Genomic DNA, 25,608 nt, shown 5'->3' on the forward strand with positions numbered 1-25,608 from the left:
TGCTGCTTTCGTCTGTAACACCAGAGTTACACTAGTCATACACCCTTATGTTATAGTGATGGGGGAAAGAATTGGTACAGTTACATGTTTGGAGATATTCTTTTTGAAGATGTATCGTTTTGACAATATTGCAATATTATTTTTGCGCTAGTTGGCTGCACCAAAACTCTAGTATTTGTCCTTCATAGCTTGTTCTTCATCTTATTTTTAAATAGGGAGCCAATTTGTTGTCAACACTCCATGACTGATCAAAACTTGTTTTCCCAAGTCTCTCCCTCTTGTCCATCTGCAGCAGACATATGGTGAGCAATATGTTTGGAACATCGAATCGCAATAAAATCATAGTATCGAATCGGAATATATATCGTATCATCACTTAAGTATCGTGATAATATCGTATCGTGAGGTCCCTGGCAATACCAGCCATATTATGTTATACTAGGGATAATGTGTTTCCATAGCTAGTGCTGACAGTAGGACTTGTGAAGAGCAGAATCAACAACCTCTGCATCATCAAAACGGTTGCTTTGTGAGAAGATGTTAAAGTTCACAGTTCGCCATTGTTAAGTAAATGCCAGCTGAAAAGTACCAGTGGCCTGGCTTTGGCCCCAAGTGAGAGCAAGTCCGCTGGAGCCATGGCCCAGTGAGACACGGGTGCCGGCCCAAATAGATGTAAACAGAAAAGTCTGAGCCTTTTGGGTAAAACACTGGGGTAAAATCCTTTATGGAAATGCACCATGAGTGAACTGCTATGTCTTTGGTCTATTTTGTACTTTTCAAAAAGGGCATGGAATGTTACCAGTACACCTGTATTGTGTTTCCAATTATCCCTGGTGCCACTTAGCAACACTTCAAGGTGTACCAGTGGCACTCCTTTTACTATTGGTTGTTTTATAAGTAGACTACATGTTGGCTTTTTGAAGCGCGAGCTACTCACTGCAATGTGTGTGCTTTGTAGTGTGGCTATGATCGATTTCTGCTCGATGAAGCAGGCTCTACCTTACGTTAGAAGAATGGATTGCGGGGAAAAGCATTTCTAAAAGTCTATGGTGCTTTTCCACACAGTGCTGTCCATCCCCCAGACTCGTCATACAGGGCCATTTCTTCCCAGTGTCTGTCTTCATAAGACATTTGTGCTGAGAGGAGAAAAGCTGTCACCCGGCAGAGACGGGGCAATCCTTTCACTCGTCCCCTCCACAGTCCTCTCACTCTTCTTTATTTGCCTCTCTTTTTTTCTCCTCTTCTTCTTCTCATATGTTGCAGTCTTTTGGTAAGCGCTGTGGACATCTGACATGTTTTCTTGTTAATAGAAGAGGGAATTGTGGATGTGTCCCTGCCTGTCACTTCTGTTATCCCCGTACTTAGGGTTGCAAAGGGAAGGTATATTACTGCAAACTTTCAAAGTTTACCAGTAAACTACCAGAATTGTGGTATCTTTCAAGGATTTTGTGTAATCTATCGCAAGACTTCAGTGGCCCTTTTGGGTACTTCTGATTTGTACGGGTGTCGGTAATGAACTCTGGCCCTCTGTGTGGCCTTATCACATGTAAAATGTATGAAATAATTAAGTAGATTTTTTTTATTGACTGACAGAGCTGTGAAACATTATCCTAAATATAAACCGTCAAGTTAGTGAATATCATTGGTGTTTAATATGAGGTTTTCAGCATGAAATATCCTTTATATTTTTTTCACACACTTTTTTTTACTTTACTATGTCAGTTTGTTGTCACTATTTTGCCTTCGAACTGGTGGCAGTTGTGCCAATAGTTGGAAGGGCTTCAGAGTTAATTGAAATAACACCATTGTTGATCAGATTCTTTTTTCATTGGTTAAGCTATTTTCTCTTGAACCATACGGTCTATCTACTAGAAACTCATGGACAATATGGATTTAATATTTTTTTACTATATATGAATACATTTATTTAAAGTTTTTGAAGTATAAATTGCCAATGTCATGATAGATTTTCATAGATTTTCTGTTAATTACCAAAATTATTGACGATTCTGGTAGCTTTGGTAAACTACCACTATCTTTGCAAACCTTCCTGTGCCACATGGGACACACTGAGGGAAATAAGCAAAGAGTTGTGTCACCTATTAATGCAAGTGACAAATCTGTGTGAATGGGAGTCCCATGGTGGATCCTGTGTTGCTTGTAGGAGGTATGAAGGCTTGCATGACGTAAGACATGGAACTGCCATCTAGTGGTAGTCAGTGTTCTGGCCTGGGATGTCAGCCTGTCTTCCAGTACCAGAGGCGTTTATGTCCTGCTCAGGGGATACCTTCATCTTTGGAGATGAAGTTGGGATTTTGTTGTTATTGAAGTCTTTGTTGGATTGCTGATTTATAATAAGGACATCTAATATTGAATCCAAGTAAATCAAGAACACTCTCATAGTCCTTTTCATTCGTAAAACCAATACGTAGTGTTAGTGGTGGATGTAGAGCTAGATCTTTTCTTCTTTTTAATATTGTCATTTCAGAATTGAAATAAATGAATATAGATATCCTTGAGGTCAGAGCAGAAATCAGGCATCTGCAATATATCTCTGCTCTTCTCTGGCATACAATAGGTTACATTTACATTACATTTACATTTACGTCATTTAGCAGACGCTCTTATCCAGAGCGACTTACAGTAGAGTGCATACATTTTATTACATTTTTACATACTGAGACAAGGATATCCCTACCGGCCAAGAGCAGACGCTCTTATCCAGAGCGACTTACAGTAGAGTGCATACATTTTATTACATTTTTACATACTGAGACAAGGATATCCCTACCGGCCAAACCCTCCCTACCGGCCAAACCCTCCCTAACCCGGACGACGCTATGCAAATTGTGCGTCGCCCCACGGATCTCCCGGTTGCGGCCGGCTGCGACAGAGCCTGGGCGCGAACCCAGAGACTCTGGTGGCGCAGCTAGCACTGCGATGCAGTGCCCTAGACCACTGCGCCACCCGGGAGACTACGGTTAATCTACTAGAGACATGCAAGGTGACATTTGTTTTCCTCGTCACCTTGAGAGAATGCCCACAACGTCAGGGAGTTCTGTTACATTGAATGCAGGGAGAGGAGTCCTTGTAGGGTTATCCACATAACCGTGTACCTCTCATACTGGGTAATACACATGTAAAGGCGACAGCCTTCATCTTCTCCTCACCTGCACAATGTACTCAGTGATGGATGTCCCTTATACATATTCATAGCGCAGTCATCTTCAGTACAGTTACCGTAAGACATCCAGACATTCCCTTTGCGTCAGGCTGACGTCTCAATGTTATGGTCCCTCTAGCTTGTATAGAGTCTATAGACTATTTAAAGCAGGCCCTGTCATCGTCTATCAGTATCATAATAGTCACCTTAGATCCAGCAAGGTTTCACGTGGGTAGACAAGCATGCGGCCAATTGATGCACTGGATGTGGCTTTGGTGTGTACTGTACATGTCAGGACAACATGGGCCTAAGAGTGATTATCTTGTATTGAGGTCATACGGGAACTTGCTGTGTGTACTGAATAACGTCCGCTGTCGTTACAGTACTGTATGTTTGTCATGTCCCACTGAATCAGCTCAGCGTCGACGTATTGAACACGAGGAACTGCAGTGGACTTCTTCTCACAAGGTTGTACATTCCAATGTGTTATGTGATAAATATGTTAAAAGGGCTACTCGGTAAAGTGTGAATTGGCTTGTGAAGAATTTACAAAAGAAATCTGCAAAACACTTCCACGTGCCATGTGTTAAACATTATCAGCACCTGCTTGGGTTGGTGCTGAAGATGTGTTAATTAGCTATGGTTCGTCTTCTGTGTTAAAACATAAAAAATCCCACTGAATTTACACTGACGCTGTGGTTATTATATCTTAAATCTGTCATTTGAGGGGAAACAATGAACTTCATAAGATTTTCAGACTTGTTTGTTTGTGTTATCCGATCTCTCCTCTGAGAGAGATAGAGATGCTGGTTGTGTGTCATTTAATATTGTTCGGTTCGTATCCCACTGTTTTATATTACGCTCCGAGCAGCGATGCTGTTCAACTCCTCTTTTTTCTAGCATCTCCTGAGAGTAAAGCCTCTTGAGTTCCTCTGTCTAACCGGAATAATGTGCCAGGAAAGATGCCCTCGCTCGGTTTTCTTCTCCCACTCTCTCTCCAGCTGGGGCCTGCTAACCCCACAGGGCGCACAAACATCACACATACACAATTTATAACAATCACCTCTCCCGCTCTCTCTCGCTCCCTGTGCCCCCCCCCCTCCTCACACACACACACACACTCTCTCTTTCTCTCTCTGTGTGTTCCTCTCTCTCTCACACAATCACACTCACGCACCACCGTTCATATTTCCGGAGTTATATCATATTGAGGTTGATACCATCGTACAGTGGACAGTTCCACTGTTTGAGAACACCAAAGTCCTCTGAGAAATATGTAGTGTGTGGGTGTACTACTTGGCTTCGTCTGGATTGCAAAGCAGTTGAGGAGGAACGGAATGATATTGTGAATTTAAATCACAGGGAGCTTTATCGATGGTTCTGTTTAATGTTCAACGGAAAGACAGGGCAGGGGTGGCAGGATAGGAGTGGAGTCGTATGGGAGCGATGATAAAGACAGAGAGAAATGCTTTCTAATCTTACGAATCTTGACCAGGGAGTACACAACTGTCATATAAACACAAAAGGCACAAAGGGAACAGACTACCACCGTTAGCAGTATTATCTGAGCACGAGGAGAGAACATTTGGACTAAATGTGGGCTATAATTATTGTCATCTGTGGTACAAAACTGGAATGAGTCCTGTGTGAGAAAGGGAGGGTGGATGAGAAAGAGAATGGAAAGGGAATGGTGCGTTCAACACCAATGCAAAGTCAAAGAAATAAAGATGAAACGGTAGTGATCGAGAAAACTCATAAAAATGTGTTAGAGACGTAGATATGCCAAACTGAGATTAAGAGAGTGAGGAAGCGAGGGTACATTGATTATATACAGTACGCAGTCCTGGTGTTCTGGACTGGTGTGACCCTCTGCATCGAGTGGGCAGGCTGTGCGCTCTCTGTGAGGTCCTGTGTCACGGGCCCAAAGGCAGGTTTGGAGAAGGTCAGCAGGATTTACTGCTGCATGGAGGAGCAGCAATCAAACACAATCAAAGTGCTCCATAGACCCAAGCCCTGACGATATGCCATTCACTCAGCTCAACAGCAGCCGCGCACGTACGTACACACTTGCTCACTTTCTTTCTTTATTGCTCTCGCTCAATCTCGCTCACTCTCACACACACATACACACAAACCCAGCTTCACCTAAGGCATTTTCTGGAGAAGCCTCCACGGCACATCCTGTATCATGCACATGGGCAATATGACGTCCCAGACACGTGTCTCCCAATGTGAAGCACAGCCAGCTGGATGACCCAAGGCATCCATGGTGCATTGGCTACAGCACTGGGCCCTGGAGACCTGGCCATGTGGCGCTCTGCTGCTGCTGGTGCTCTCAGAGATGTCTTTACAGGCACAGCCTTACAAAATTCATCACTTCCTGGATAGTAGGACTGAGCCCATACTGCTGAATTCAGCACATACTGTATCAGGACTACTAATCACTACTACCAATTGGTAGGTGCATAGTGTCGACTAGGAGTTTAGCAGGTGTATTAATTAAACAACAAAATATAATCCGACACTTAACTATAATGGCACAGTCATGGCCCTCTCCAGTATGTGAGATTGTGAGCGCAGCAGCGTAAATTTGCTCTAATGATGTTTCGAAAAGGCCTCTTAATGACAGAGCAAAGGCTAATGAGCATCTCTGTTTTGGGCAGTGAAGAATCACGCTAAATTAAGAATGATGCTAACCATGCCCAGATGCTTGATACACAACAAGAGTTGTCTTCTTTTCTGAGTGAGGCTTTGACTTGATGCCTTCAGAAATATCAGGCTGTATATACAGTTGAAGTCGGAAGTTTACATACACTTAGGTTGGAGTCATTAAAACTCGTTTTTCAACCACTCCACAAATGTCTTGTTAACAAACTATAGTTTTGGCAAGTCGGTTAGGACATCTACTTTGTGCATGAGGTATTCACACCCTTTGACTTTTTCCACATTTTATTGTGTTACAGCCTGATTTTAAAACTGATTCAATTTAGATTTTGTGTCACTGGCCTACACACAATACCCCATAATGTCAAAGTGGAATGTTTAAAAAAATTCTTAAAGATGAATTGAAAATGAAATGCTGATATGTCTTGTCAATAAGTATTCAACCCGTTTGTTATGGCAAGCCAAAACAAGTTCAGGAGTAAAAAAATTGCTTAACAAGTCACATAATAAGTTGCATGGTGTTTAACATGATTTTCTAATGACTACCTCGTCTCTGTACCCCACACACATACAATTATCTGTAAGATCCTTCAGTCGAGCAGTGAATTTCAAACAGATTAAACCACAAAGACCAGAGGTTTGCTTATGCCTCGCAAAGAAGTGCACCTTTTGGTAGATGGGTAAAAATGTAAAAAGCAGACATTGAATATCCCTTTGAGGATGTTGAAGTTATTATTCATTCCACTTTGGATGGTATATCGATACACTCTGTCACTTCAAAGATACTTCCTAACTCAGTTGCGAGAGAGGAAGGAAACCGCTCAGGGATTTCACCATGAAGCTAATGGTGTCTTTAAAACCGTTAGAGGCTAGTGGCTGTGGTAGGGAGATCAACAACATTGTGAAATAATCATTGTGAAATTCTAAGTGAAATAATATGTCTGTAAACAATTGTTGGAAAAATTACTTGTGTTATGCACAAAGTAGATGTCCTAACCGACTTGCCAAAACTATACAGTTGAAGTTGGAAGTTTACATACACTTAGGTTGGAGTCATTAAAACTCGTTTTTCAACCACTCCAAAAATGTCTTGTTATCAAACTATACTTTTGGCAAGTTGGTTAGGACATCTACTTTGTGCATAACACAAGTCATTTTTCCAACAATTGTTTACAGAAAGATTATTTCACTTATAATTCACTGTATCACAATTCCAGTGGGTGAGAAGTTTACATACACTAAGTTGACTGTGCCTTTAAACAGCTTGGAAAATTCCAGAAAATGATGTCATGGCTTTAGAAGCTTCTGATATGCTAATTTACATCATTTGAGTCAATTGGGGGTGTACCTGTTGATGTATTTCAAGGCCTACCTTCAAACTCAGTGCCTCTTTGCTTGACATCATGGGAAAATCAAAAGAAATCAGCCAAGACCTCAGAAAAAAAATTGTAGACCTCCACAAGTCTGGTTCATCCTTGGGAGCAATTTCCAAACGCCTGAAGGTACCACGTTCATCTGTACAAACAATAGTATGCAAGTATTAACACCATGGGACCATGCAGCCGTAATACCGCTCAGGAAGGAGACGCGTTCTGTCTCCTAGAGATGAATGTACTTTGGTGCAAAAAGTGCAAATCAATCCCAGAACAACAGCAAAGGACCATGTGAAGATGCTGGCGGAAACAGGTACAAAAGTATGTATATCCACAGTAAAACGAATCCTATATCGACATAATCTGAAAGGCCGCTCAGCAAGGAAGAAGCCACTGCTCCAAAACCGCCATAAAACAGACAGACTACGGTTTGCAACTGCACATGGGGACAAAGATTATACTTTTTGGATAAATGTTCTCTGTTCTGATGAAACAAAAATAGAACTCTTCGGCCATAATGACTATCGTTATGTTTGGAGGAAAAAGGGGGAGGCTTGCAATCCAAAGAACACCATCCCAACCGTGAAGCACGGGGGTGGCAGCATCATGTTGTGGGAGTGCTTTGCTACAGGAGGGACTGGTGCATTTCACAAAATAGATGGCATCATGAGGAAGTAAAATTATGTGGATATATTGAAGCAACATCTCACAACATCAGTCAGGAAGTTAAAGCTTGGCTACAAATGGGTATTCCAAATGGACAATGACCCCAAGCATACTTCCAAAGTTGTGGAAAAATAGCTTGACAACAAAGTCAAGGTATTTTACTGGCCATCACAAAGCCCTGACCTCAATCCTATAGAAAATGTGTGGGCAGAACTGAAAAAGCGTGTGCGAGCAAGGAGACCTACAAACCTAACTCAGTTACACCTGCTCTGTCAGGAGGAATGGGCCAAAATTCACCCAACTTGTTGTGGGAAGCTTGTGGAAGGCTACCCGAAACATTTGACCAATGTTAAACAATTTAAAGGCAATGCTACCAAATACTAATTGAGTGTGTGTAAACTTCTGACCCACTGGGAATGTGATGAAAGAAATAAAAGCTGAAATAAATCATTCTCTCTACTATTATTCTGACATTTCACATTCTTAAAATAAAGTGGTGATCCTTGACCTAAAACTGTCAGGACCCGGTGCGAGAAACAGTCACTTAATAATTGGCAGAACCCAGAAGATGAGGCAGACACAGCAGTACTAGAGATGGTGGTTTAATGAAAAATGGATATCCTCCAAAATACAACGAAAAATCCACAAAGTGGTAAAAAACAGCAGGGAAAAACAAACCTCAAAAGACTACTCAAATAATAAACAAGAACAAAACCAGAGAACCTCTGGAAAATCCAACAAGAGAAAAGTCTATATAAAACAAGGCTTGGGCTGGGGCTGGGTGCTAACTTACAAACACTGAGCAAGGAACTAAGGAACACACAGGGTTTAAATACTAACAAGGGAATGACTTACAGGTGCAAACAATAATTGGAGCAAGAAAAACAAAAGGTACAAAAAAGGTGCAAGGGGGACATCTAGTGAACAAAACCTAAACAGTCCTGGCCAAAACCTGACAAAAACAGGGAATTTTATGTCAGGAATTGTGAAAAACAAGAGTTTAAATGTATTTGGCTAAGGTGTATGTTAACTTCCGACTTCAACGCTATGTATCTCTCTCTCTCAATCAGATATCATATCAAATGATACAGTTATTATTCAAGGGTGTGCTGCTTCAATTCATCACTGATCTAGTGATTGATTTTGATGTCTCTACTCTCTGCTCATTTACTTTCCCTGCTGCCTTCTTTTAGATGAAATCAATCTTTATAAAGCACCATCTCGGGGGGAAAGAGTCCCGGGAAAGCATTGTGTAAGCAGTCCCGTGAATCATATATAACCATAATGAGTTGCCCTGTAGAATAATCCCATTAACCTACACTGTGATATATGGCCCTTTATTGCCTTCAGACCTTTCTCTGCATTAACACTGACCTCAGACGTGTTACAGATCAGTATTAATGGAAGACTGGACTTTGTTTTGACACGCCACATACACTGTATATGTATTACCGGTAGGATAACTTCACTTCTCCTCTCAATTAGGAGGAGAAACCCTAGGCTGGAATTTACCCCCAATCAATCAACTTAATACATCTGTTCATTTATGGTGCTGTAGTGTAAGACAGCCTGCAGAATCATTATATTTGCATAGCTAGTTCACTCCCAAAGTAACAGGAGAGGTGCAGCAAGTAGTCCCTTGTTTTGATGCCATCGTTGCAGTGACGTCAACGTGCCCGCTAGCCAATCAGGATGCCCAGCAAACCAAAATTGGTTCTGTGAGTATTCCCAGAACATTCCATAGGTTTCCCCAAAAATTATAACACAAAGACTGTGCAGTTGTGTTGAGGATTTATACAATGTTTGTATAAAACATTCACCTGATGTTGGTAGAACGTTCCCAGAACAAATGTTATTACATTACCTGGAAACCTAATAAGAACCTTGGGGTAATGTTCTGTGGTGACTGTTACAGATGTTGTGCACAGTGTTAGAACATTCCAAGGATATTTCATTTAAAAAATAATAACATTTTGATATCATAAACATTATTTGAATGTTTTTGGGATGTTATCATCCTAATGTTAGATAAAACCCAAACTAGAACGTAATGGGAATGTAATGTCGTGGGAATGTTCCGTGTTTGCTGGTTGGGCACTGCAGGGATGCAGGCAGCTACAGTACAGTGCCTTCAGAAAGTATTCAGACCCCTTAACTTTTTCCACATTTTGTTACGTTACAGCCTTATTTTAAAATGGATTAAATAAATAAAAACACTCAGTCTACACATAATACCCCATAATGACAACGGAAAAACAGGTTTAGACATTTTTGAAAATGTATTAAAAATAAACAGAAATACCTTATTTAAATAAGTATTCAGACCCTTTGCTATCAAAGTCGAAATTGAGCTCAGGTGCATCCTGTTTCCATTGATCATCCTTGAGATGTTTCTCCAACTTGACTGGAGTCTACCTGTGGTAAATTAAATTGATTGGACATGATTTGTAAAGGCACACACCACACACAGTTGACAGTGCATGTCAGAGCAAAAACCAAGCCATGAGGTCGAAGGAATTGTCCGTAGAGCTCTGAAACAGGATTGTGCCGAGGCACAGATCTGGGGAAGGGTACCAAAAAATTTATGCAGCATTGAAGGTCCCCAAGAACACAGTGGCCTCCATCATTCTTAAATGGAAGAAGATTGTGTTAGGTTCTAAATGAGCCATATAAAATATCACAGACGCTTAATAAAGCTCAAACCAAGTTTATTCCCCCATTGGGTCATACAGCTGCATAAGATTAAATACATATTCACACAAGCACTGATATTTAACCCTTTCTCCTATGCTGAGTCTCCTCCTACACATCTGAACAGCCAATGCATCTCTGTTGCTACACAGAACCTTAGTGATATCTGTTCTACTTCACTTCATCTGACCTGACCTTTGCCGCAAATTGCTCACTCCTCCCCAACTCACGGCTGTCATGTTGACTCGTACCAGACTGTGTCTTTTCTCCTCCCATAGGATCCCTGATGGCTAACAATAGCATATCTGGACAGAATGTAAACATTATAATTCCCCTCTCTCCCTCAGTGACATGAATAAGTATATTTCATATTTTTTGAACCCAACAATCCCTCCTCTTGAACATTAGCTTCCTACTGTTCAACTTACATAAGCTTGAAAATGACTTAAAAAATGAACAAACAATGATAATAAAACATGAACAAAAAATGAAACATGATTAATATTCAGTGAGGTTTACAAACGCGAGACTTATGGCCTCTGTTCTATAGTCACACCAAGCACACACCTATTTCCATCTCTCATAGAACACTGGTAATAACGTGTTCGCTGGAGCTGTTGACTTCTTCCATTCAAACTTTCTCCTTCTGGTTCCTAAGAGAGTGATAGCACAAGACTTGAAAAGCAAAAAGAAACACAATACATAACAGTTTTAATAGTGTGTTAAACTATGCACGATATTATATGCAACGAAAAACCAAAGTTTGATAACATGACAAGTCCTACTCTCTCTTCACCTGCCTATGCTTTCAGGACACTCTTCTACTGGATTTGGCAAAAATTAAGACCCTAAAAAAAAAATATGTTGCTTTCACCCAGTCTTCCCCGTCAGACCACAGGCTCCGAGAGGTGTTCCCAAGCCATGTCATTCTCACTTTGCTCCCCATCTCCTTCCTCCTCCATGGCCACCCGATATATACATGCAGTGGCCTTAGTCAACTTTACCTCATCTTGAGGTAACTCAGCACTGTATATACGTTTCAACATCAATACCCTCAGAAGATAATATCCCAACAATGCTATTAAAGTAACCCCTGCTACTGCTAAAACTGCCCATGACGCATACTTCACCATACCCCTCATTTGCGCTGTCGTCCAGTTCCATGCTGTTACTATAGCCTCCTTCGCTACTACTACAGCTCCTTCAGTTACTGTCCCTTCACCGACTGCTGTGAGAATAGTTACGCCATGGAATCTGTCCCCTGCTCTTCTACTGTGTGTGGTTCACAGATAGATCTAGGACTGACCATTTCATATACTCATACCCAGGCCCCTTGCCACCTATCTCCAATGACCTTCTGTGTTCTGCTACAGTCTATACCTGTGGATAATACTCTCTCTTGTGCTCAGGTTAGATCGGTCCCAATCTTCTGGGAGATATGTCAAGTGTTTGCTGGCTGTTAGAAATGGGGAAGAGATTAATGACGTTGGAATAGTATGCAACCTAACAAAACTTTGAGTCACAGGTTTCTTGAAAGTTGACAGTAATGTCTGATGTGCCGACACTATCTCTGCTACTCTCACCATGATCTGGGTATGTGTAACGTTCAATTTAACGCCATAATAGTCTCTATATTGTGCATAGTTAACTGTCTCCCTCTCCTACGAGCTATCTCCTGTAACAATATACATTGAGTGGTATCATCCCCAGAGACTATCACCCCAACCTTAATTTATGAGCCCCCACAGATCTCCAACCCCGTCACATTCCATCCCACTTAACAGCCGGATGTAAACATTCTGTCTCAAACACAGGTCTCGTATGACCCTCACCTCCTGCATTTGCCCATATATCATTCCGTATAACCCACAACACAATAGTCACTACTCCTAATTCACTTCTACAGTTATAAACAGTTGGAAGTCGGAAGTTGAAGTCGGAAGTTTATACACTTAGGTTGGAGTCATGAGGACAGAGGGCGCTGTTTTCACTTTGGGTGGAAATTCGTGCCCAATTTAAACGGCCTCGTACTCAATTCTTGCTCGTACAATATGCATATTATTATTACTATTGGATAGAAAACACTCTCTAGTTTCTAAAACCGTTTGAATTTTGTCTGTGGGTAAAACAGAACTCATTTGGCAGCACACTTTCTGACCAGGAAGTGGAAAGTCTGAATTCGATGTTCTGTTCAAGGACCTGCCTAGAAATGGGCATGATACGTATGACTATACGTGCACGTCATACACCTTCCCCTAGATGTCAAGAGGAAGTGAGAGAAGAAATGAGTTCATTATCTTGGTCTGAAATGGAATGAATCCTCTTGGAATGACGTGTCCTCCATTTTCGGTTTTCTGGAAGGCGCGTGGAGGGACCTGTAATTGCCTTTTGAAAAGCTGTCGTTATAGGCGAATACTATCTCCGGCTTTGATTTTATTTGATACATGTCACAATATCATCGTAAAGTATGTTTTTTTTTTTCAATATAGTTTTATTCGATTATTGAAATTTTTTCGGGACGTTAGGCGTGTTGCTTTGTCTGCATATGTTCAGGAAGGATAGCTTCGCGCCACTTGGCCAGTGTGCTTGCTAATTCAAGAGGGAAAAACGACGTTCTGATACCAAACAAAGACGGTTCTGGACAAAGGACCCCTTGTACAACATTCTGATGGAAGATCACCAAAAGTAGGACACATTTTGTGATGCTATTACATATATCTGTCGAACTGTGTACTAGTAGTTTTGCGCCCATGTTTTGGGCATCTCTAGCCATAACGTAAGCCTTATGTCGTAATGAAGATATTTTTAGAATTCTAACACTGCGATTGCATTAAGAACTAATGAATCTATCGTTTCCTATACATGTATTTTTTTGTAATGTTTATGAATAGCTATTTGGTCAGAATAGGTGAGAGTCTAATAGAAATATCCGCACATTCTGGGAAAAAGATGCTACGTTAGCATAATGGATAACCACTGATTTCAGCTCTAAATATGCACATTTTCGAACAAAACATAAGTGTATGTATAACCTGATGTTATAGGACTGTCATCTAAGGAAGGTTTATGAAGGTTAGTGAAAATTAATATCTTTTGCTGGTTTATTCGCTAACGCTAACGTGCCTATTGCTATCGCTAACGTGCCTTAATGAATGAATGCGGTTGTGTGGTAGGCTATTGTAGTAAGCTAATATAATGCTATATTGTGTTTTCGCTGTAAAACACTTAAAAAAAATCAGAAATATTGGCTGGATTCACAAGATGTTTGTCTTTAATTTGCTGTACACCATCGATTTTTCAGAAATGTTTTATGATGAGTATTTAGGTATTTCACGTTGGTCTCTATAATTACTCTGGCTGCTTCGGTGCTATATCTGACGGTAGCTGTGATGGTAGCAGCAATGTAAAACTGATTTATACCTCAAATATGCACATTTTTCGAACAAAACATAGATTTATTGTGTAACATGTTATAGGACTGTCATCTGATTACGTTGTTTCTTGGTTAGTTTGGTTGGTTCTTGGTTAGTTTCGTGCATGCTACCTGTGCTGTGAAAAATGTCTGTCCTTTTTTGTATTTGGTGGTGAGCTAACAAATATGTGGTGTTTTCGCTGTAAAACATTTTAAAAATCAGACATTGTAACGAAACTCTAATTCTTCCTCCTCCTCCGAGGAGAGGAGAGAGGGATCGGAAGACCAATTTGCAGCGAGGTATGATGACATGATTATCTTTATTAACAAGATGAAACTAAACACACGAAGAACACTTGATAATTTTACAAAACAACAAAACGACGTAGACAGACCTGAACGAGAGAACTTACATAAAACATGAAGAACGCACGAACAGGAACAGACTACATATACTAACGACAACGAAACAGTCCCGTGTGGTGCGAACATACACTGACACGGAAGACAACCACCCACGACAAACAATGTGAAACAACCTCCCTATGTATGTCTCTCAGAGGAAAACAAAAACACCTGCCTCTGATTGAGAGCCATACAAGGTCAATAAACCTGACACTTAACATAGAACAAACACAGACTGCCCACCCAGCTCACGTCCTGACCCACTAAACACAACAATACAAAAGGAAAACAAGGTCAAGAACGTGACAGAAATGTTGACTGGATTCACAAGATGTGTATCTTTCATTTGCTGTATTGGACTTGTTAATGTGTGAAAGTTAAATATTTCTAAAAAATATCTTTTGAATTTCGCGCTCTTTTCAGTGGAATGTGGGAGGAGTTTCTGAACTTTCTGATCTTCCATCAGAATGTTGTACAAGGGGTCCTTTGTCCAGAACCGTCTTTGTTTGGTATCAGAACTTCGTTTTTCCCTCTTGAATTAGCAAGCACACTGGCCAAGTGGCGCGAAGCTATCCTTCCTGAACATATGCAGACAACTTATTGTGGGAAGCTTGTGAAAGGCTACCCGAAATTGTTGACCCAAGTTAAACAATTTAAATGCAATGGTACCACATACTAATTGAGTGTATGTAAACTTCTGACCCACTGGGAATGTGATGAAAGAAATGAAAGCTGAAATAAATCATTCCCTCTGTTACGGGTGTCGTCCTCCTCTTCCTCGGAAGAGGAGAGGAGAGAAGGATCGGTGGACCAATATGCAGCGAGGTAATTAGACATAAATGATATTTATTGAAACACGAAGACGAAATACGAAAACACTTGGAAATTACAAAATAACAAACACGACGTAGACAGACCTAAACTACGAACTTACATGAAACGAAGAACACATGAACAGGAACGACCGAGACGAGACAGTACCGTGTGGTGCAACAAACACAGACACAGCGACAATCACCCACAAACAACCAGTGAGAACAACCTACCTTAATATGACTCTCAATTAGAGGAAAACGCAAAACACCTGCCTCTAATTAAGAGCCATACCAGGCAACCCAAAACCAACATAGAAACAGCAAACATAGACTGCCCACCCAAAACTCACGCCCTGACCATCACACACATACAAAACAACAGAAAACAGGTCAGGAACGTGACAGAACCCCCCCCTCAAGGTGCGAACGCCGGGCGCACCAGCACAAAGTCCAGGGGAGGGTCTGGGTGGGCATCTGACCACGGTGGTGGCTCAGGCTCCGGACGCTGTCCCCACACCACCATAGTCACTCCCCGCTTCTGTATCCCCCTCCCAATGACCACCCTCCAACTAAAACCACCTAAATGAAGGGGCAGCACCGGGATAAGGGCCAGCACCGGGATAAGGGGCAGCACCGGGATAAGGGTCTGGCTGGTTCTGGCTGGACGGCACTGGCTGATCCGGTCTGGCGGAAGGCTCTGGCTGATCCGGTCTGGCGGAAGGCTCTGGCTGATCCGGTCTGGCGGAAGGCTCTGGCTGATCCGGTCTGGCGGAAGGCTCTGGCTGATCCGGTCTGGCGGAAGGCTCTGGCTGATCCGGTCTGGCGGAAGGCTCTGGCTGATCCGGTCTGGCGGAAGGCTCTGGCTGATCCGGTCTGGCGGAAGGCTCTGGCTGATCCGGTCTGGCGGAAGGCTCTGTAGGCTCTTGGCAGACGGGCGGCTTTGCAGGCTCATGGCAGACGGGCAGCTTTGCAGGCTCATGGCAGACGGGCAGTTCAGGCGCCGTTGGGCAGACGGGCAGTTCAGGCGCCGCTGGGCAGACGGGCAGTTCAGGCGCCGCTGGGCAGACGGGCAGTTCAGGCGCCGCTGGGCAGACGGGCAGTTCAGGCGCCGCTGGGCAGACGGGCAGTTCTGTAGGGAGGAGACGGAGAGACAGCCTGGTGCGTGGTATAGGCACTGGCTGCGCTGGAGAGGAGGAAAGCTCTGACAGCGCTGGACAGGTGGGAGCAGCTGGAGAGAGAACCCGGAGAGACAGCCTGGTGCGGGGGGCTGCCACCGGTGGACTGGTACTTGGAGGTGGCACCGGGTATACCGGACCGTGAAGGAGGACACGTGCTCTTGAGCACCAAGCCTCCCCAACCTTACCAGGTTGAATGGTCCCCGTAGCCCTGCCAGTGCGGCGAGGTGGAATAACCCGCACTGGGCTATGCAGGCGAACCGGGGACCCACCTGTAAGGCTGGTGCCATGTACGCCGGCCCGAGGAGACGTACTGGAGGCCAGATACGTTGGGCCGGCTTCATGACATCCGGCTCGATGCCCAACCTAGCCCTCCCAGTGCGGCAAGGTGGAATAGCCCGCACTGGGCTAAGCACGCGTACTGGGGACACCGTGCGCTCCACCGCATAACACGGTGTCTGACCAGTACGACGCCCTCTCACTCCACGGTAAGCACGGGGAGTTGGCTCAGGTATCCTACCTGGCTTTGCCACTCCCCTCGTGTGCCCCCCCCCAAGAAATTTTTGGGTCTGACTCTCGGGCTCCCAACCGCGTCGCCGCGCTGCCTCCTCATACCAGCGCCTCTCTGCCTTCGCTGCCTCCAGCTCCGCCTTGGGACGGCGATATTCCCCTGGCTGAGTCCAGGGTCCTTTGCCGTCCAGGATCTCCTCCCAAGTCCAGGAGTCCTGGGATTTCTGCTGCAGCTGTCGCTGTGCTCCTCCCCGCTGCTTGATCCTTTGTTGGTGGGTGATTCTGTTACGGGTGTCGTCCTCCTCTTCCTCGGAAGAGGAGAGGAGAGAAGGATCGGTGGACCAATATGCAGCGAGGTAATTAGACATAAGTGATATTTATTGAAACACGAAGACGAAATACGAAAACACTTGGAAATTACAAAATAACAAACACGACGTAGACAGACCTAAACTACGAACTTACATGAAACGAAGAACACATGAACAGGAACGACCGAGACGAGACAGTACCGTGTGGTGCAACAGACACAGACACAGCGACAATCACCCACAAACAACCAGTGAGAACAACCTACCTTAATATGACTCTCAATTAGAGGAAAACGCAAAACACCTGCCTCTAATTAAGAGCCATACCAGGCAACCCAAAACCAACATAGAAACAGCAAACATAGACTGCCCACCCAAAACTCACGCCCTGACCATCACACACATACAAAACAACAGAAAACAGGTCAGGAACGTGACACCCTCTACTATTATTCTGACATTTCATATTCTTAAAATAAAGTGGTGATCCTAACTGACCTAAAACAGGGAATTTTACTAGGATTAAATGTCAGGAATTGTTAAAAACTGAGTTTAAATGTATTTGGCTAAGGTGTATGTAAACTTCCGACTGTACATTCTCAAATCAATTAGTCAATTTCCACCAATCCCTCATCTGGAACAGTGATCACTCTTGTGTTCCACGACACCTAAAAACAGATTGACTTGAACAAGGAAGAGAGAAAATACATGTTTAATAATTTCTCTTGATGCAACTAAGACGGTGGAAAGAACCATCCATCCGTTCTGTTCTATGCCCATGGGATGCTAGTCTCCATGCCCGTCTCCTTCATGTTCATCCTTGGGTGTCAACGCAAGACAGACTATGAGCCTTGTATGCAATTTATTGTACCGTATCATCCAGCAATCCATATGTATTGATATGCTTTAACATTAGGATTATAAAGACATTGTAAAACAAAACCCCCTTCATGGTTGACTCAAGTTATCATCCTATCATGACACAAGGCAAGACCCAGATGCAGATGGTTGGAGTCTTACAATGTTTGATAATCCAAAGGGGTAAGCAGGAGAATGGTCGTGGACAGGCAAAAGGTCAAGGCAGGCAGAATGGTCAGGCAGGGTTAGGGTTAGTACAAAGTCCAGAAAAAGGCAAGGGTCAAAACCGGGAGGACTAAAAAAGGAGAAATTCAAAAAGCTGGAGAACGGGAAAACCGCTGGTTGACTTGGAAACATACAAGACGAACTGGCACAGAGAGACAGGAAACACAGGGATGAATACACTGGGGGAAAATAAGCGACACCTGGAGGGGGTGGAGACAATCACAGGGACAGGTGAAACAGATCAGGGTGTGACAATCCAGTGAGTTCTCTAATAACCTCCCTCTCGGAGGACACTTAAAGTTAAGGTTTCTAGAGAGAAAAACCCTCCCTAGACCCAATAAGGTAGAGCAGTGCACCCACCCCTCACAGTTTGAGAGTAGCGCTCTCTCTCGCTTTATCTGAATCATAATTAAAACATTTTATAAATTATCCAAGCCAAATTTAGAATGACAGTCCTTAGTGCTGTACTTAGAGTCTATCACTCTAATTCAAGCTTCTCAACCTAGCACACATCATCGCGGTTAGAATGTACATTTTCAAACGGGACCTTTGATTGCCGGTAATAACTCTTCTCGTTACATCCCCCATTTGTTCCTGTTTACCTGTTACGAGTGGCATGGTAATGAAAGATCGGTATCTCAATGCATTCTTAGTCTAAATTACTAGGAATTTCACAGAGTGCATTCCTCCTCAATAAACCTGACACCCCAACTAAACAATTACGGGCACGGTTGACCACTCCCCCCTTCTCCCGGCACGTATCTTTCTAGCGTGTCTTCATGGGTTCCTCGTCAGATAGTGTTATAGTTCATCTTCCCAAGGGCACATATGTAACTCATGCCTGTCACAGTTGGTGGCCCTTGATAATGTCCCGATATCAATATCCACATGAATGTAAAAGAATTCAAATACACGAGTCTCTCACCCGTGCCGCCACCAGCACTGGTCCATTTCCCCCACCAGTACTCCACGAGCATGAGAGAAGTTTGAACGTGATCTCTCTCCATGCTCACGCCACATGCACGGTCTCAGGGCTCATGACGCACTCCTGCCGCCCGTACCCAGGTTGATGGCTCGGACTAAGGTCACAGATATGAGTGTTAAAAGTCACGGTCGTAATGAACGTCTTTGTCGCTCTTTCTTCAGCTGGCTAGGGAGGTTTGAGGTTCACACACTGTTCGTGGTCAAATGATCCTTTCCATGCATTAAGACACCATCTGATGCCACCCTTGCCATTACTTGAGAGAGGACAGAGCAAAACAACAGTTTAAGACACTTGTGAATCTGGATATCCAGACCATCCATTACCGTATGATTATTTATTACATTCCCAATTTTCTTAATACCATTATCTCTAAGACAAATGTCAAAGAGCTTAACATACTGTTGAAACCATTTTCAAACTTGGTTCATACTCCCTTATTTTACTGGCGACCTCTCCGAAGAGTTACCTGTAACGCTCGTCTTCCTCCTCGTCTGAAGAGGAGCATTTCGCATAGATTTTTCAACCCAAAATACTTTTTCCTGCGGAAATTTAGCCAATTTGTCATCGTAAGGAATCCGCAATATTTGATCCCAGGCATCTATTAAAAAGTTGTCAGTCTTCCTTCACATAGAAAATGTAATTTCTATGAACCATTATTGATCTAACCCCACTACTTTCAGGAGTGTTTGCTGCTGTTGTTTTGACAAAGATGCAAATGCTTGAATTGCAGCATCCCCCCCCCCCCCCCCCCGAATGCAGCGGGTGCAGTAGTCTCCATTACCACTCTATACTCATTCTTCCAATGACCAATAGCCCCACGCCTAAAACAGGGAGCTAACCCCCTGTGCCTTAGCGCAGGCTCGCTACCCTTTCCTCTATGTTTCTTTGTCCTACCTTGGCCACTGAGACCACTGTTAACGACTTTCACTGGGGCAGCATTAACCACTCGTACATCTGCGGAGTAAACGGAATTAGCTTCCTCTCGCCACGCCTCTTGTACTAATTCATCCCAGTGAGAATGCTGGTCCACTACCCCCGCAATTGCCGTTTTGATTACAGGTTTCAAACCTGCCATCAAAGCCGATGTACAACTTCTATCAATGTACTCACGTACCCAGTCTTTCTGCGGCTGAGTACATCTACTAATTCTGGGTTAATCGGTTTGTATTTTTTGTTGATGGAATGCTGATATCAAAACGCTGGTATATTGAGCTTTTGATTCTGGTTTTATGTCAATGTGCCAAGTCACAATTGCCTCCCTGAATTCTCTATTAGATTGGAATTTTCCGTTAGCCGGGAAATGCTGACCAATTGTATCCAGTTTGCTAAATTTTTCCCATATTCGAGCCGAATTGGTAGAATGCTCATGCGCTTTTTTCAGCGCATCAATGGCTCTATTATACTTCTCTTCCTCTAGCTCCGCTTTACAGGGAGCATTGGGTCCGCCAGTCGCCATTTCAATAGTTATTATTCTGACGCTTCCCTGGACGGCGTCCACGGTGTTTCAATTTCTTCACTCCCGTCTCTAATACACACCTTCTATTAACTATTTTCCATGGTAGAGCTACCCACATCCCCAGGAGAATAGTTAGGGTATGTGTGCCTATTAATTTGTCACAGCAATTAATACCTTGTATTAAAACCAAATGTATTACTGGAGAGTACGGATGACCTAATGTCTTATTTCAGTGTTACGCCTCAAATATCACTGTTGTTGATAACACACATTACCAAAAAATGTCTTCCTATTTCCACATAATCTGTCACGGTTCCCCGCCCCAATAGGGCATAAACCAACCTCTCTCCTTATTGCTACTGCTAATATACTCAAATCATGTTCAAACAACATTTGAATATCTTGTTCCTTTTCGAGCCATGGATGAGGCTCTCCTCCAGACACTTTATCCATCCCCTGGCACTATACTGCCTCACAGCCACTGTGGCTGAGACCTTCACCCTCTCGTTACAGGCTTGGCAGGGAAGCAACCCCACCCGGGTCTTACCCCCTAGGACTTACCCTCTGCAGGTACTAACCTGCTCGGGCTTACCTTCCGGGACTCACCCTATTCTTATAGTACCAACCCACGCGGGATTTACCCCCTAGGACTTACCCACTACAGGTATTAACCTGCTCGGGCTTACCTTCCTGGACTTACCCTATACTTTATGGTACTAGCAGGAACCAACCCACTCAGGATTTATCCCCTAGGACTTCCCTCTACAGGTACCAACCTGTTCAGGCTTACCTTTCAGGACTTACCATATACCACAAAGCTACGACCGGTCGTAATACAATGGGACTACTGAAAAAGCTCAGGCTTTCTAGGTCCATATCCTATAATTGGTTCAACCTACGACTCTCATCTCCCCAAGATTTCAGAATGAGTGATAACAGGTGTAGGAACTGTGCCTACCTTGTTTCTGGTGTCGGCTCCTGTTGACTGATTCGGAATCTCTAGTTCGACTGTAAATCGTGGTGAACCCTGCTCGCAGCGCTAACTGTTAGGTTCTAAATTAACCTTATAAAGTTTCACGGGCGCTTAAAAAAGCTCAAACCAAGTTTATTCCCCCATTGGGTCATACAGCTGCATAGAATTAAATACATATTCACACAAGCACTGATATTTAACCCTTTCTCCTTTGCTGAGTCTCCTACATATCTGAGCAGCCAATTTATCTTTGTGGCAAGACAGAACCTTAGTGATATCTGTTCTTCCTCACTTCATCTGACCTGACCTCTGCCTCAAATTGCTCACTCCTCCCCAACTCACGGCTGTCATGTTGACTCGTACCAGACTGTGTCTTTTCTCCTCCCATAGGATCCCTGATGGCTAACAATAGCATATGCGGACAGAATGTAAACGTTATACATTCCCCTCTCTCCCTCAGTGATATGAATAAGTATATTTCATATTTTCAGAACCCAACATTTGGAACCACCAAGACTCTTCCTAGAGCTGGCCGCCCGGCCAAACTGTGCAGTCGGGGGAGGAGCTTTGGTCAGAGAGGTGACCAAGAACCCGATGGTCACTCTGACAGAACTCTAGAGTTCCCCTGTGGAGATGGGAGAACCTTCCAGAAGGGCAACCAGCAGCACTCCACCAATCAGGTCTTTATGGTAGAGTGGCCAGACGGAAGCCACTCCTCAGTAAAAGACAGATGAAAGCCTGCTTGGAGTTTGCCAAAGGCACCTAAAGACTCTCAGAACATGAGAAACAAGATTCTTCGGCCTGAATGCCAAGCGTCACATCTGGAGGAAACCTGGCATCATACTTAGAGTGAAGCATGGTGGTGGCAGCATCATCATGTGGGGATATTTTTCAGCGCCAGGGACTGGGAGACTAGTCAGGATCGAGGGAAAGATGAACAAAGTAAAGTACAGAGAGATCCTTGATGAAAACCTGCTCCAGAGCGCTCGGGACCTCAGACGGTGGCGAAGGTTCAACTTCCAATAGGACAACAACCCTAAGCACACAGTCAAGACAATGCAGGCGTGGCTTCGGGACAAGTGTCTAAATGTCCTTGAGTGGCCCAGCCCAAGCCTGGACTTGAACCAGATTGAACAACTCTGAAGAGACCTGAAAATAGCTGTGCAACAACTCTCCCCATCCAACCTGACAGAGCTTGAGAGGATCTGCAGAGAAGAATGGGAGAAACTTGTAGCATCATACCCAAGAAGACTCAAGGCTGTAATCGCTACCAAAGGTGCTTCAACAAAGCACTGAGTAAAGGGTTTGAATACTTATGTAAAATGTGACATTTCAGTTTTTTATTTTTAATAAATTAGCAAACATTTCTAAAAACCTGTTTTTTCTGTGTCATTGTGGGGCATTGTGTGTAGATTCATGAGGGGGAAAAAACTATTTAATCAATTTTAGAATAAACCTAACAGAATTTGGAAAAAGTCAAGGGATCTGAGTACTTTCATAAACAGCATGAAGATGTAGACTACTGTGCTAGATCTTCAAATCAACACACAATGCTCACTGTGGATTAAAATATTAACATTGATTATGATCTACACAAATATTTTATAACCTCAATTATGGCAGGAATTCCTCAGCAGGGAAGAGATGAACAGAGACTAATACGATTAGCATTTAGACAACGGCCTCCTCATAAATAAATTGATTTGATTTCTTGTCTCCTGTTGATGGCCCCCAAAAAGATTTTCAGAGGCCAAATGTGGCAAAGTTAACACGACAGCTCGTATTATCTCGGCCTGCACATATTGGATCTGCCTGTGTCACTATCTGTGTGGTGTTATTTGAGAACACTTTATTTATGTTGTGTGCGCTTATTTTGGTTTCTCTCTAGTTCTGATGAAAGGGGTGAAGGGGATTTGAGAAGAGCCACTAATGGCTGAAGTTGGGTTTCTGCCTCCTGAGCTGACATGAAAGAGTTCCACCCCGTGTATTTAAAAATTCTAACGGGTTGAGGATTAAATATTAAACACTGCAGACTTGAGAATCTATTCCTCCGCTGAGGAATGAAAATCCTGGGAGTGTTCCTGACCTGCGGTCCACAGAGAGGTATGTGTATGATGAGAAATATCAGCTTACATGTCTCTCTCCGTAGGGTCATGGAGGCAACGTCTCACATTGGCATTGCCACAAAGGGTTTGAATTTCTGCTTTACAACCAACAAAAATAATTAACCTGTGTTTTTTTCTCTCTCCACTTTCTCTAATCCTCTCACCACTCTCCTCTCTCCATCACCTCCCTCCCTCCCACTTCCTTCTCTCCACACTGTCCCTCTTTTATTCCATTCTTCCCTGCCTTCTCTTTTCTGTGGCTGTGCCCCACCTGTGGTCTGTGAACTGTGCAGTGAGCTCGAACCAGAGCAGTGCCCATGAGTACCCAGACTGCCGTGATGGGGGCAGCGAGGCCAGCCTGCTGGTGTCTCCGCTGGTGGTGGCTGGCATCGTCATTGGCCTGGTGCTCTTCCTGTCCTGCGTTACCATCATCGTGGGCAGCCTGCGCAAAGACAGCCGTCTGCGCAACCCCCACCTGCGGGCCAGCTATGGTGAGTTACAGAGAGTTGTCCATCGATGAGGCCAGTAGGTGTGTTAGAGGCCCGTTCATTCATAAGCTTTAGTTAATCGGTTTTCAGTTACAAGCTGTTTCATAGGTCTTATTTACAAATCCCTGGGACAAAATGTATGGCCATGAATTGTCTATGCTACTTTTCCCAGAGCTGAACCAATAGAAGATATTCAGTTCAGTCTTCCAATGGACACATTTCACCCATATGGCATTAATATGCCACATTTGGCATTCTCCAGGGCTGGCATTTAAACCAACCAGTGCTCTTCTCCTGAAACCTCAAATAAAGGGACCACACTCTGCCTGTGGGGTTGATAACGGAATGGGAAAATAACGAAATATTGCGCCAAACTGAATCACACACACACAGCCAAAGTCACGTCTGTGGAAGGCCACTTGGCCCAATGGACCGGGTCCCATTGTCAGTTCACACAGAGACAGCACAAAAAGCTCAAAGAGCATCCTTTGTTTGAAGACGCGGCCCCATTCTCCCTCTGCCTGGCCAAAGGCTGATATACCCAGATTTTATCGCACTGGCTTCAATCACAGCCTCTCTATCTTCAAGTAACCACATGCCCTTAGCCTTATGTTTCATAAAAGATTCTGACTGCTCCAGTGTAAAAACTGTGCAGATGAGAGAGATAGACTGCAAAAAGAAATATTTACTGTAAATCTGCTTATTCAGTTCAAAGTAGGATTCCTAAACCATGAGATATATAATTCAGTTGAGCTGAACACAGAGCATATTTACAATCCTGACTGTGCTGTAGTTCACTGAGAAAAAAGCTATTTTGTTCGTTAGTATTGTATTAAACTGCCCTGCCTCTCCACAGCTCCGGATGACTTTTCATATGGCGGCTCCATCGGGGAGCTGAGGTCGACGTGTATCGAGGAGTTCCCTCCAGCGTTTGACTTTGACTCCTACGTGGAGACTCTATCACAAGTCAATGTGATGTATCCAGACTCCCCGCCACAGTAAGTCATTTAACTCTACTGTATTACCACCCAAAATGGCATTACGATCATCGTCATTCCTTTGGTCACCATTATGGCTAGATAAAGGGAGTTCTCTGATGGTCCATTTTCTGTTATCTTCGTACATTATGATAAATGATGGATGAGTAATGATCATGATCGCCACTATTCTTCTGGTTGGTTACCTCTGGGTGATCCCCAGGTTGTGTGTGTGTGTGTGTGTGTGTGTGTGTGTGTGTGTGTGTGTGTGTGTGTGTGTGTGTGTGTGTGTGTGTGTGTGTGTGTGTGTGTGTGTGTGTGTGTGTGTGTGTGTGTGTGTGTGTGTGAGATAGGAT

General features: G+C 43.6%; 1 protein-coding gene across 3 annotated transcripts in view; it reads left to right on the top strand.

Annotated features, from left to right (window-relative positions):
- The window catches only part of bean1 (brain expressed, associated with NEDD4, 1), a 58,031-nt gene that overhangs the window by 15,418 nt on the left and 17,005 nt on the right, over positions 1 to 25,608 (top strand). For 2 of the 3 annotated variants that reach the window (XM_071381167.1, XM_071381168.1), the window contains 2 exons: positions 24,081 to 24,278; positions 25,132 to 25,273. In XM_071381167.1, the coding sequence (XP_071237268.1) occupies positions 24,081 to 24,278; positions 25,132 to 25,273 (340 nt within the window). Of the gene's footprint in view, positions 1 to 23,570; positions 23,786 to 24,080; positions 24,279 to 25,131; positions 25,274 to 25,608 lie in introns of all 3 variants that reach the window. The other variant, XM_071381169.1, reaches the window with a different exon arrangement.

Source organism: Salvelinus alpinus, chromosome 33 (assembly GCF_045679555.1).
Source record: "Salvelinus alpinus chromosome 33, SLU_Salpinus.1, whole genome shotgun sequence".
Lineage (NCBI taxonomy): Eukaryota > Metazoa > Chordata > Actinopteri > Salmoniformes > Salmonidae > Salvelinus > Salvelinus alpinus.